Source organism: Mobula hypostoma, chromosome 28 (assembly GCF_963921235.1).
Source record: "Mobula hypostoma chromosome 28, sMobHyp1.1, whole genome shotgun sequence".
NCBI lineage: Eukaryota > Metazoa > Chordata > Chondrichthyes > Myliobatiformes > Myliobatidae > Mobula > Mobula hypostoma.
Window position 1 is genome coordinate 28326191 of NC_086124.1, and position 14167 is coordinate 28340357.

The 14167-nt window shown below is 52.6% G+C and overlaps 1 protein-coding gene across 4 annotated transcripts in view; it reads right to left on the reverse strand.

The window, feature by feature from the left end:
• The window catches only part of g6pd (glucose-6-phosphate dehydrogenase), a 59830-nt gene extending 48796 nt beyond the window's left edge, over positions 1-11034 (reverse strand). Inside the window, exons 1-2 of one of the 4 annotated variants that reach the window (XM_063035430.1) lie at positions 10890-11034; positions 9931-10073 (exon numbers count right to left, since the gene is read on the reverse strand). In XM_063035430.1, coding sequence (XP_062891500.1) covers positions 9931-10062 — 132 coding nt within the window. In that variant the 5' untranslated portion in view covers positions 10063-10073; positions 10890-11034. The other 3 variants (XM_063035431.1, XM_063035428.1, XM_063035427.1) reach the window with 3 other exon arrangements.
• Positions 11035-14167: the final 3133 nt, after the last annotated feature.

Sequence of the window (14167 nt, forward strand, 5' to 3'; positions counted from 1 at the left end):
AGAATTGCCGCTCGCTCGATGTTCTTTTTGTTTCTTGCACCATTCTCTGTAAACTCTGGAGACTGTTGTGCGTGAAAATCCCAAGAAATCAGCAGTTTCTGAGATACTCAAACCACCCCATCTGGCACCAACAATCATCCCATGGTCAAAGTCACTTCAATCACATTTCTTCCCTATTCTGATGTTTGGTCTGAATCTCTTGACCACGTTTGCGTGCTTTTATACATTGAGCTGCTGCCACATGATTGGCCGACTAGATATTTGCATTATTGAGCAGGTGAGCCTAATAAGAGCGGCCACTGGGCCTAGATCAGTTGTAGATCTGGGCAGAGAAACGGCAGATACAGTTCAATCCGGGCAAGTGTGAGGTGTTGCTCTTTGGGAGATCAAAAGCAGAAGATTGTACAGTCAATGACAGGACCCTTCACACCACTGATGTAGAAGGGGGATCTTGGGATACAAGTCTACAGTTCCCTGAAAGTGCCCACGTGATTAGACAGGGTGAAGTTCAAAGTTCAAAGTGCATTTATGGAAGTACGTATGCTACATACGACATTGAGAATCATCTCCTTACAGGCAGCCAGAACCAAACCCAGTAGAACCCATTACGAAAAAGACCAACAAGCACCCAATATGCAGGGAAAAAAAAGTCAAATTGTGCAACTGTTACAAGAGCAAGCAAATAACTTTCAGAACTGAAGTTCTCGAAAGTGAGGCCACGGCCATGAAGCCAGTCATCGCTGTGACCGATTCAGGAGCCTGCTAGTTGCAGACCACAGCCTCGGCTCAATGCGGAGATAAGTAAAGCTGAACGCCGGCCCGTTCCTCTGGCACGACACCCTGACCCGGCGCCAAAATACAAACCGCAGATCGGGCACCGGACGTACCACCCGAAGCAATACAACGTGCTTGCCTCCCCCGATCGGTCAGGGCGTTCAGCATAGGAGTCTCAGCCATTTAAATCTCCGGCTAGGCTGCATCGGATTGTCACTGGAGATTAGTATTAAACAGCAAATGTACTAGTGCACCTGATAACGTGGCCACTGAATCAAATTTAATTTATTTAAATCTTACATCCATCACACAACCTGAGGCAGTTAAAACCTTTGGTATGACTCCGTGGCAACGTACAGACGTGTGAATTTATAAATTTAATGGCTTGTAGATAGAAGTTGTCCTGTAGCCTGTTGACCCTGGCTTTAATGCTGCGGTACCGTTTGCCAGACGGAAGCAGCTACAACAGTTTATAGTTGGGGTGACTGGTGTCCCCAGTGATCTTTTAGGCCTTCTTTACGCACCTGCTGCTGTAAATGTCTTCAATGGAGGGATGTTCACATCCACAGATGCGCTGGGCTGTCTGTACCACTCTCTGCAGTGCCCAGCAATCAAGGTTGGTGCAGTTCCCATACCAGTCAGTCAGGACGCTCTCAATTGTGCCCCTGTAGAAGGTCTTGGGGATTTGGGGGCCCCATGCCGAACGTCTTCAGTCATTTGAGGTGGAAGAGAGGCTGTTGTGCTTTTTTTTTTAGCACACAGGTGGTGTGTACAGTCCAGGTGAGATCTTCGGTGATGTGTATACCAAGGAACTTGAGAAAACACTCACCCTCTCAACTACAAGTCCCACTGATGTTGATCGGGGCCAGCCTGTCTCCATCCCTCATGTAATCCACAATCAGCTCTGGGCGTTGAGGGAGAGATTGTTATCCTGGCACCACCGGGTGTTAACCTCTCCTCTCTCCGCCGTCTCATCTCCGCCGGAAATGAGGTCGATCAACGTCGTGTCTGCGAGTTCGATCAGCAGATTGGAGCTGCGTGTGGCAGCACAGTCGTGGGTATAAAGCGAGTAGAGCAGAGAGCTCAGTATACTGAACATCATAAATAATTCGCATCACCAGGACTTCCCACACTAACTTCTCTGTGACGTATGACTCCCATTCCATGGTGACATATTTGTCCCAGTGCAAATGTTTCAGCCTCTCTCGGTGGCTGCTCACCAAACACACTCTCAAATGGTGAATACGGACAGCCCTCCATCAACATGATCCCTTTGGAGTCAAGGCCTCAGAACCACACCATGCATCAGGGAGAAGGTCCAGGAGCCTGAAGACACACTCAACGCCCGAGGAATGACTTCCTCCCCTCTGAACAGACAATGAACTCACTAATGACCACTGCCTCACTCTTTTTGTTCTCTTTTTGCACTATTTATTTAATTTTATGTATAAAAAAAAAACAGGAGTTAAAACAAAAGGCTCAGACTGTGTACGTTTATTAGAACAGTGCAGAAGGAGCTTCACTCCAAATCTGTACCCGGGAGTGTGTGATGGGACGGTGTGGAGGGAGTTTTACTCTGTGTCTGATCCCGGGAGTGTGTGATGGGACGGTGTGGAGGGAGTTTTACTCTGTGTCTGATCCCGGGAGTGTGTGATGGGACGGTGTGGAGGGAGTTTCACTCTGTGTCTGATCCCGGGAGTGTGTGATGGGACGGTGTGGAGGGAGTTTCACTCTGTGTCTGATCCCGGGAGTGTGTGATGGGACAGTGTGGAGGGAGCTTCACTCTGTGTCTGACCCCGGGAGTGTGTGATGGGACGGTGTGGAGGGAGTTTTACTCTGTGTCTGATCCCGGGAGTGTGTGATGGGACGGTGTGGAGGGAGTTTCACTCTGTGTCTGATCCCGGGAGTGTGTGATGGGACAGTGTGGAGGGAGCTTCACTCTGTGTCCGACCCCGGGAGTGTGTGATGGGACGGTGTGGAGGGAGCTTCACTCCGTGTCTGACCCCGGGAGTGTGTGATAGGACGGTGTGGAGGGAGCTTCACTCTGTGTCTGACCCCGGGAGTGTGTGATGGGACGGTGTGGAGGGAGCTTCACTCTGTGTCTGACCCCGGGAGTGTGTGATGGGACGGTGTGGAGGGAGCTTCACTCCGTGTCTGACCCCGGGAGTGTGTGATGGGACGGTGTGGAGGGAGTTTCACTCTGTGTCTGACCCCGGGAGTGTGTGATGGGACAGTGTGGAGGGAGCTTCACTCTGTGTCTGACCCCAGGAGTGTGTGATGGGACGATGTGGAGGGAGCTTCACTCCGTGTCTGACCCCAGGAGTGTGTGATGGGACGGTGCAGAGGGAGTTTCACTCTGTGTCTGACCCAGTGGCCCAGGAGAGATGAACCACAAGTTCTGGGAGCGGTTCCCTCTCCACTGTTGCAATCCGTCTCAATTCCCCATTACTGACAGTTACACAACCTGCAGCTGCGGCCAGTTACAAATTCCAGGCTCCTGAGAAACTGCAGCCTGCACACGCACAGCCCGGCCCCGACTGGACTGGTTGGATGGCAGGAGATAGTGGCAGGGCTGGAGGAGGGGTGTGGGGGAGGTACAGTACTGTGCAACAACCTTGGGCACCTGAGCTATATGCAGGTGCCTTGGACTTTTCCATGGTACTGTACTTTCGAGATAAAACTCAAGGTTCCAGCCAGAGGCAAACACCGTGTGACAGACAGGTGGTGAGACAGGCGGGCAGACAGCAAGAGTGGTGGAGAGACAGCTAGACAGGCCAAGCAGAAGAGCAGACGGCTGGTTAGGCTTACAGCGAGAGACAGTGAGATAGCTGACGGCCAGACGGAAAGCAGAGACACAGACAGGCAGATACTCCAGCACAGAAACAGGCCCTTTGGCCCACAATGTGATTAGTAACCAATTAAATTAGTAATCAAACGGTCAACTAAACTAATCTCTTCTGCCTACACAGTCCACGTTGTTACATTTTTAACTCCAGAACAAGAATTATTTAAAAGCAAAAATGCAGAGTGGGGAGATACATATCTTGAACAACAGGAATTCTGCAGATGCTGGAAATTCAAGCAACATACATCAAAGTTGCTGGTGAACGCAGCAGGCCAGGCAGCATCTATAGGAAGAAGCGCAGTCGACGTTTCAGGCCGAGACCCTTCGTCAGGACTAACTGAAGGAAGAGTGAGTAAGGGATTTGAAAGCTGGAGGGGGAGGGGGAGATGCAAAATGATAGGAGAAGACAGGAGGGGGAGGGATAGAGCCGAGAGCTGGACAGGTGATAGGCAGAAGGGGATACGAGAGGATCATGGGACAGGAGGTCCGGGAAGAAAGACGGGGGGGGGGGGTGACCCAGAGGATGGGCAAGAGGTATATTCAGAGGGACAGAGGGAGAAAAAGGAGAGTGAGAGAAAGAATGTGTGCATTAAAAAGAGTAACAGATGGGGTACGTGGGGGAGGTGGGGCCTAGCGGAAGTTAGAGAAGTCAATGTTCATGCCATCAGGTTGGAGGCTACCCAGACGGAATATAAGGTGTTGTTCCTCCAACCTGAGTGTGGCTTCATCTTTACAGTAGAGGAGGCCGTGGATAGACATGTCAGAATGGGAATGGGATGTGGAATTAAAATGTGTGTCCACTGGGAGATCCTGCTTTCTCTGGCGGACAGAGCGTAGATGTTCAGCAAAGCGGTCTCCCAGTCTGCGTCGGGTCTCACCAATATATAAAAGGCCACATCGGGAGCACCGGACGCAGTATATCACCCCAGTCGACTCACAGGTGAAGTGATGCCTCACCTGGAAGGACTGTTTAGGACCCTGAATGGTGGTAAGGGAGGAAGTGTAAGGGCATGTGTAGCACTTGTTCCGCTTACACGGATAAGTGCCAGGAGGGAGATCAGTGGGGAGGGATGGGGGGGACGAATGGACAAGGGAGTTGTGTAGGGAGCGATCCCTGCGGAATGCAGAGAGAGGGGGGGAGGGAAAGATATGCTTAGTGGTGGGATCCCGTTGGAGGTGGCGGAAGTTACGGAGAATAATATGTTGGACCCGGAGGCTGGTGGGGTGGTAGGTGAGGACCAGGGGAACCCTATTCCTAGTTGGGTAGTGGGAGGATGGAGTGAGAGCAGATGTACGTGAAATGGGGGAGATGCGTTTAAGAGCAGAGTTGATAGTGGAGGAAGGGAAGCCCCTTTCTTTAAAAAATGAAGACATCTCCCTCGTCCTAGAATGAAAAGCCTCATCCTGAGAGCAGATGCGGCGGAGACGGAGGAATTGCAAGAAGGGGATGGCGTTTTTGCAAGAGACAGGGTGAGAAGAGGAATAGTCCAGATAGTTGTGAGAGTCAGTAGGCTTATAGTAGACATCAGTGGATAAGCTGTCTCCAGAGACAGAGACAGAAAGATCTAGAAAGGGGAGGGAGGTGTCAGAAATGGACCAGGTAAACTTGAGGGCAGGGTGAAAGTTGGAGGCAAAGTTAATAAAGTCAACGAGTTCTGCATGCGTGCAGGAAGCAGCGCCAATGCAGTCGTCGATGCAGCGAAGGAAAAGTGGGGGACAGATACCAGAATAGGCACGGAACATAGATTGTTCCACAAACCCAACAAAAAGGCAGGCATAGCTAGGACCCATACGGGTGCCCATAGCTACACCTTTAGTTTGGAGGAAATGGGAGGAGCAAAAGGAGAAATTATTAAGAGTAAGGACTAATTCTGCTAGACGGAGCAGAGTGGTGGTAGAGGGGAACTGATTAGGTCTGGAATCCAAAAAGAAGCGTAGAGCTTTGAGACCTTCCTGATGGGGGATGGAAGTATATAGGGACTGGACATCCAAGGTGAAAATAAAGCGGTGGGGGCCAGGGAACTTAAAATCATCGAAAAGTTTAAGAGCGTGAGAAGTGTCACGAACATAGGTCGGAAGGGATTGAACAAGGGGTGATAAAACAGTGTCGAGGTATGCAGAAACGAGTTCGGTGGGGCAGGAGCAAGCTGAGACAATAGGTCGGCCAGGACAGGCAGGTTTGTGGATCTTGGGTAGGAGGTAGAAACGGGAAGTGCGGGGTGTGGGAACTATAAGGTTGGTAGCAGTGGATGGGAGATCCCCTGAGCGGATAAAGTCGTTGATAGTGTGGGAGACAATGGCCTGGTGCTCCTTAGTGGGGTCACGATCGAGGGGTAAATAAGAGGAGGTATCCGCGAGTTGTCGCTGTGCCTCGGCAAGGTAGAGGTCAGTACGCCAGACTACAACAGCACCCCCTTTATCAGCGGGTTTAATAATAATGTTAGGATTAGTGCGGAGGGAGTGGAGAGCAGAGCGTTCCGAAGGAGTGAGGTTGGAATGGGGACAAGGTGCGGTGAAGTCGAGACGGTTGATGTCCCGTCGGCAGTTGGCAATAAAGAGATCCAGAGCAGGCAGAAGACCAGAGCGGGGTGTCCATGAAGAAGAGGAGGGATGAAGACGTATCTTGGTTTCCTTTCCTACCAAATGCAATTAAGCACATTCAGCAGTTCATCTCTGTGCGACAGGAGAACACACATCGTAGTACGATAGTCTGTTTTATTATCTTGTACATTATTATTGCACATTGGTAAATTATTACTGTGCATATTATCTGCACTTTATTCTTAGTTAAGTCTGCACACCGCTAAGTGTGTTTTTAAATGTTGCTACTGCAACGAAAAGACTTTCCCACTCGGGATTAACAAAGTATTTGTTATTATTTATTTTTTGTATTTGTCATCTTTCGCATTTGCATTGTTTGCGAGTCTGTGTGTGGCTTTTCATTGATTCTGTTTTATTTCTTTGTTCTACTGGTGTTGGATAGGCTGTTGGGTCTGAAGGCTGATAAGTCCCCGGGACCTGATGGTCTGCATCCCAGGGTACTTAAGGAGGAGACTTTAGAAATCGTGGACGCATTGGTAATCATTTTCCAATGTTCTATAGATTCAGGATCAGTTCCTGTGGATCGGAGGGTGGCTAATGTTGTCCCTCTCTTCAAGAAGGGAGGAAGAGAGAAAACAGGGAATTACAGACGGTTAGCCTGACGTCGGTGGTGGGAAAGATGCTGGAGTCAATTATAAAAGATGAAATTACAACACATCTGGATAGCAGTAACAGGATCGGTCCGAGTCAGCATTGATTTACGAAGGGGAAATCATGCTTGACTAATCTTCTGGAATTTTTTCAGGATGTAACTATGAAAATGGACAAGGGAGAGCCAGTGGATGTAGTGTACCTGGACTTTCAGAAAGCCTTTGATAAAGTCCCACATAGGAGGTTAGTGGGCAAAATTAGGGCACATGGTATTGGGGGCAGAGTACTGACATGGATTGAAAATTGGCTGTCTGACAGAAAACAAAGAGTAGCGATTAACGGGTCCCTTTCGGAATGGCAGGCGATGACCAGTGGGGTACCGCAGGGTTCAGTGCTGGGACCGCAGCTGTTTACAATATATATTAATGATTTAGATGAGGGAATTAAAAGTAACATTAGCAAATTTGCCGATGACACAAAGCTGGGAGGCAGTGTGAAATGTGAGGAGGATGTTATGAGAATGCAGGGTGACTTGGACAGGCTGGGTGAGTGGGCAGATGCAGTTTAATGTGGATAAATGTGAGGTTATCCACTTTGGTGGTAAGAACGGGAAGGCAGATTATTATCTAAATGGAGTCAAGTTAGGAAAAGGGGAAGCACAACGAGATCTAGGTGTTCTTGTACATCAGTCACTGAAAGCAAGCATGAAAGTACAGCAGGCAGTGAAGAAAGCTAATGGCATGTTGGCCTTCATAACAAGGGGAATTGAGTAAACGAGCAAAGAGGTCCTTCTGCAGCTGTACAGGGCCCTGGTGAGACCACACCTGGAGTACTGTGTGCAGTTTTGGTCTCCAAATTTGAGGAAGGACATTCTTGCTATTGAGGGAGTGCAGCGTAGGTTCACAAGGTTAATTCCCGGGATGGCGGGGCTGTCATATGTCGAAAGATTAGAGTGACTGGGCTTGTACACTCTGGGATTTAGAAGGCTGAGAGGGGATCTTATTGAAACATATAAGATTATTAAGGGATTGGACACGCTGGAGGCAGGAAGCATGTTCCCGCTGATGGGTGAGTCCAGAACCAGAGGCCACAGTTTAAGAATTAGGGGTAGGCCATTTAGAACAGAGTTGAGGAAAAACTTTTTCTCCCAGAGAGTGGTGGATATATGGAATGCTCTGCCCCAGAAGGCTGTGAAGGCCAAGTCTCTGGATGCTTTCAAGAAAGAGTTGGATAGAGCTCTTAAAGATAGCGGAATCAAAGGTTATGGGGATAAGGCAGGAACTGGATACTGATTGTGGATGATCAGCCATGATCACAGTGAATGGCAGTGCTGGCTTGAAGGGCCGAATGGCCTACTCCCACACCTATTGTCTATTGCCTACACTGTGAACAGCCACAAGGAAATGAATCTCAGGGCAGCATACTGTGACATATCTGCCTCTCCCATCTGCCCAGGAAACACATTTCAGGCATCCACCACTCCATGTAAAAAAAATTAAAATTCTGCTTGCATCTCTTCTGAAATTACCCTCCCCTCCCCTTAAATACACCCTCCAAGAGGAGCACAGCTTGCCGTAGGGTTTGGAGTCGTGTGCCTCAATGTCCTGCTGGAGTCAGGGCATTACACTTTGGTAGGGTCTCTCATGCCAAACAGGTCAGAGGGTAGAGGCCAGACTGGGAGAGGTTCACCAGTCCTCCAGGTTGGGGGGTTCAGCTCAGGGCCAACAACCCCGACTGGTCAAACAAAACTGTTACAGAAACGGCAATGAAGAGTCCTTCTATATCTGTGTGTGGCGGTATTCCTGAGTCTCCACCCAGGACCTGCGTGACTGACGGTGGAGAAAACCGGGAGGAAGCTACTGACAGGAAAACCCTGAGCACCTCCAGAGATGGAGGACTTTCATTGCTGCCCTGAACGCCAGGGGCATAACGGCCAGTCAGGACCTTCATAATCTAATCGAATCTAAAAATGCATGCCCACTGGAATTAGATGTTTCTACCCTCTGCCTCTCTTCTTCTTCCCAGTGGAGCACAGGCCGGTGATGACCTCCCGCCTCCATTGTCCAAGGTCAACGGTAGAGTTGGACTTCATCAATGTTTCTGTAATCCACTGTACAGAGGACTGGCTTCACCCTGTGGGCCAGCCTTACCCATTTGCACCCCTCACGGCGAGGGGACGTCGGACTTCTACCCCTCTCAGAATCTTATAAAGCCCTATCGCAGGGTTTCCCAGCCTGCAGCCCACCAACCCTTTGGCCAATGGCAGGGCACCATGGCCCGGAGACGATTGGGAACCCCCTCCATCAGATCCAGCTGAGGACACCTTCCAAAAAAAAAAGGAAATGCCTCGGTGGCATTATCCTTCGGGACCCCCATCACCCAGGACACCCCCTCTTCTCATTGCTACCACCCAGGAGGAGGTACAGGAGCCTGAAGGAACAGCTTCTTCCCCTCTGCCATCAGATTTCTGAATGGACATTGAACCCATGAACACTACCTCACTACTTCCCCCCCCCCAACACTAATTAATTATATATTTTTTATTGTTATTTATATACATTTTATTATTGTTATTATTTTACTCGTTATTTTATTATTCTCATTTTATTATACATATTCTGTCTTTTTCTCTTTTTGCACTAATCTTTATAAGTAGTTTTTATTGTAATTTATACATATTATTATGCCACAAGCAGCAAATTTCACTTCATACAATTCTGATCTCTGGCCAGATTCGCAGGTGAAGCGTTACCTCGCCTGGAAGGACCGTTTGGGGCAGGCAGCTGGAGAGACAAAGAGAGGAAGAGACAGACAAAGCGCGGGAAATTCCGGACTCTTCCAAACACCTGTCACAGGTTCAAAGGGCTTTACTCTGAGACCCTGCGTTTGCAGAATCGATCCTGTCTCCAGAACACCCTTCGACCCTGGGATTTGAACCAAAGGGTGCCACGATACACGAAAATACAAACACCATTCCTGACGGGCAACGTTTCACCCGTGTTTGCAATTTAACTAAAATCCGATTAACTTGAAATTACTTTAGAGGCAAGTATATTAGTTCAAAAGCAATGCAAAGACACCGGATAAGTTTGTAAGTACTAGACCCCGGACGAACTCACCGAGGCTCCCAGCACTATGAGGACGTGTGGGTCAGACTGTCTGAAGCGTTTGTCTTCAATCAGGTCGTGACGGTAAATATCCACGATGTCCGACTGGCTGAGAGGAGACGGCCTTTGCCCGAAGAAACTCATCCTGCGGACTGCTGCCGCGCAATAGGAAGAGAAAGAGGATTAGATGCAACGCGTTCAGAGGAAGAGGAAGAAAATGAAGAGGAGATGCAGTGCGAGAAGTGAAAGGAGGAGCGAGAAGGCGAGGCAGCAGAGGGCGAGGGACGGCCTACGCGCCCTCTGCTCCACCTCCAAGCCGGTCAGGTTGGAGCGGGACGGTGCGGTGCCTTTGTAAATTTCATCCGCATTCGCACTGACCCGTGCTGAGGGGGATCCCCATTTCCGCTTCTTCCCCGCGCGCCCTGACGTCACGGGACCACAAAAGATACATTATCCCCGTCACCCCGGCGACAGGTGTAGCCTGCCACCGGCGTCGGCCAATCAGCTTCCGGCACGCTCCTGCGCACCTCCAAACCCCGCCCTCCTCGTCCTAACAATCGCGCAGGTCCGCCGGACGGAGGCGCTGCTCTCACCCTCAGGCTGTCCGGGGTTCCGACACCTCGCTTCTCCCCCACCCACCGTGCAACGATTCTTTGCCTCGCCTCCCCCTCTGTGGAGCCCCTCAACGTCCCTACCACTGCATTAAGATTCGTCATCGTCTCCCTCCCGTTGTACGACGCTCCCACACGGTGTGGCGCTCTCCCAACGCAAAACAGCGGAGCAAAACTTGCTCCTCACTGCCCGCCCAACGCTCCAGAGCTCCCTCTTGGTTCCCCCCCCCCCACCCAGGGCAGCGACCCCCTAACAGCCCCCCTCCACGCAGTAAGACGCTCCCTCGCAGCCCCCTCGGGGTACAGCGCTTCCTCACCGCCCCTCCCACGCTGAGTCGACATCTCTGGCACCCCTCTTACCCAGAGTTGGAAAATAATGATTGGGTAGAGACGTTTCTGGACTGCGCCGTCTGTGGGACGGGTCGCTTTATTGTGAAAGGTACAATGGGAGTGGGTGGGGTTAAGGCAGCCTTCTCATGGTGATTCAGCATAGAACTCTGGGGTGAGGTGATTCCAATGGGACCTGCCTCGTTAACCCTGTCCGTGCCACACAGCAGCGGGGTGAGCAGAAAACTGAGAGGGGACTTGCCCTAATTTTCAGCACTCCTCACCAATTGTGTGATTCCCCTCCCTCCCCATCACAGTGAACGCCTACACCTCTCGCTGTCTCTGTGATCCCCTTCCTCCCCTACACCCCTTCCTGTCTGACCCTCAAAGGCCCATCCTTCCAATCCCTCTCCCCTGCACTCTCCCTATCTCTGTGACCCCCTGCTGTCCCCTAGACTCCTCACCGACTCAGTGATACCTTCCCTCCCCATCAGCATGTCCACCTCCCCAGACCCATTTCCTATTCCCCTCCACCCTTCCCTTTCTCCGAGTCCCATTCCCCTCCACCCTTCCCTTTCTCTGTGTCCCATTCCCCTCCACCCTTCCCTGTCTCCGTGTCCCATTCCCCTCCACCCTTCCCTTTCTCCCTGTCCCATTCCCCCACCCCTTCCCTGTCTCCGTGTCCCAATCCCCCACCCCTTCCCTGTCTCCGTGTCCCATTCCCCTACACCCTTCCCTGTCTCCGTTTCCCATTCCCCCACACCCTTCCCTGTCTCCGTGTCCCATTCCCCCACCCCCTCCCTGTCTCCGTGTCCCATTCCCCTACACCCTTCCCTGTCTCAGTGTCCAATTCCCCTACACCCTTCCCTGTCTCCGTGTCCCAATTCCCCCCACCCTTCCCTGTCTCCGTTTCCTATTCACCCTCCACCCTTCCATGTTTCCGTTTCCCATTCCCCCTCCACCCTTCCCTGTCTCCGTGTCCCATTCCCCCACCCCTTCCCTGTCTCCGTGTCCCATTCCCCTACCCCTTCCCTGTCTCTGTGTCCCATTCCCCTCCACCCTTCCCCGTCACCGTTTTCCATTCCCCCTCCACCCTTCCCTGTTTCCGTGTCCCATTCCCCCACCCCTTCCCTGTCTCCGTGTGCCATTCCCCCACACCCTTCCCTGTCTCTGTGTCCCGTTCCCCTCCACCCTTCCCTGTCTCCGTGTCCCATTCCCCATACCCTTCCCTGTCTCCGTGTCCCATTCCCCTCCACCCTTCCCTGTCTCGGTTTCCCATTCCCCCACCCCTTCTCTGTCTCCGTGTCCCATTACCCTCCACTCTTTCCTGTCTCCGTGTCCCAATCCCCTACACCCTTCCCTGTCTCCATGTCCCAATCCCCTCCACCCTTCCCTGTCTCCGTGTCCCATTCCCCTACACCCTTCCCTGTCTCCGTTTCCCATTCCCCCACACCCTTCCCTGTCTCCGTGTCCCATTCCCCCACCCCCTCCCTGTCTCCGTGTCCCATTCCCCTACACCCTTCCCTGTCTCAGTGTCCAATTCCCCTACACCCTTCCCTGTCTCCGTGTCCCAATTCCCCCCACCCTTCCCTGTCTCCGTTTCCTATTCACCCTCCACCCTTCCATGTTTCCGTTTCCCATTCCCCCTCCACCCTTCCCTGTCTCCGTGTCCCATTCCCCCACCCCTTCCCTGTCTCCGTGTCCCATTCCCCTACCCCTTCCCTGTCTCTGTGTCCCATTCCCCTCCACCCTTCCCCGTCACCGTTTTCCATTCCCCCTCCACCCTTCCCTGTTTCCGTGTCCCATTCCCCCACCCCTTCCCTGTCTCCGTGTGCCATTCCCCCACCCCTTCCGTCTCCGTGTCCCATTCCCCCACACCCTTCCCTGTCTCTGTGTCCCGTTCCCCTCCACCCTTCCCTGTCTCCGTGTCCCATTCCCCATACCCTTCCCTGTCTCCGTGTCCCATTCCCCTCCACCCTTCCCTGTCTCCGTTTCCCATTCCCCCACCCCTTCTCTGTCTCCGTGTCCCATTACCCTCCACTCTTTCCTGTCTCCGTGTCCCAATCCCCTACACCCTTCCCTGTCTCCGTGTCCCAATCCCCTACACCCTTCCCTGTCTCCGTGTCCCATCCCCCTCCACCCTTCCCTGTCTCCGTGTCCCATTCCCCTCCACCCTTCCCTGTCTCCGTGTCCCATTCCCCTCCACCCTTCCCTGTCTCCATTTCCCATTCCCCCACCCCTTCTCTGTCTCCGTGTCCCATTACCCTCCACTCTTCCCTGTCTCCGTGTCCCAATCCCCTACACCCTTCCCTGTCTCCGTGTCCCAATCCCCTACACCCTTCCCTGTCTCCGTGTCCCAATCCCCTCCACCCTTCCCTGTCTCCGTGTCCCATTCCCCTCCACCCTTCCCTGTCTCTGTGTCCCATTCCCCTCCACCCTTCCCTGTCTCCGTGTCTCATTCCCCTCCACCCTTCCCTGTCTCCATGTCTCATTCCCCTCCACCCTTCCCTGTCTCCGTGTCCCATTCCTCTCCACCCTTCCCTATCTCCGTGTCCCATTCCCCCACCCCTTCCCTGTCTCCGTGTCCAATTCCCCTACACCCTTCCCTGTCTCAGTGTCCAATTCCCCTACACCCTTCCCTGTCTCCGTTTCCCATTCCCCCACCCCTTCCCTGTCTCCGTGTCCCATTCCCCTCCACCCTTCCCTGTCTCCGTGTCCCAATCCCCTACACCCTTCCCTGTCTCCGTGTCCCATTCCCCTCCACCCTTTCCTGTCTCCGTGTCCCATTCCCCCACACCTTCCCTGTCTCCGTATCCCACTCCCCTCCACCCTTCCCTGTCTCCGTTTCCCATTCCCCCTCCACCCGTCCCTGTCTCCGTTTCCCATTCCCCCTCCACCCTTCCCTGTCTCTGTATCCCATTCTCCTATACCATTCCGTCTCCGTGTCCCATTCCCCCACCCCATCCGTGTCCCATTCCCCCACCCCTTCCCTGTCTCCGTGTCCCATTACCCCACCCCTTCCCTGTCTCCGTGTCCCATTCCCCTACACCCTTCCCTGTCACCGTGTCCCAATCCCCTCCACCCTTCCCTGTCTCCGTGTCCCATTCCCCTCCACCCTTCCCTGTCTCCGTGTCCCATTCCCCTCCACCCTTCCCTGTCTCCATGCCCCATTCCCCCACCCCTTCCCTGTCTCCGTGTCCCATTCCCCTCCACCCTTCCCTGTCTCAGTGTCCAATTCCCCTACACCCTTCCCTGTCTCAGTGTCCAATTCCCCTACACCCTTCCCTGTCTCCGTTTCCCATTCCCCCACC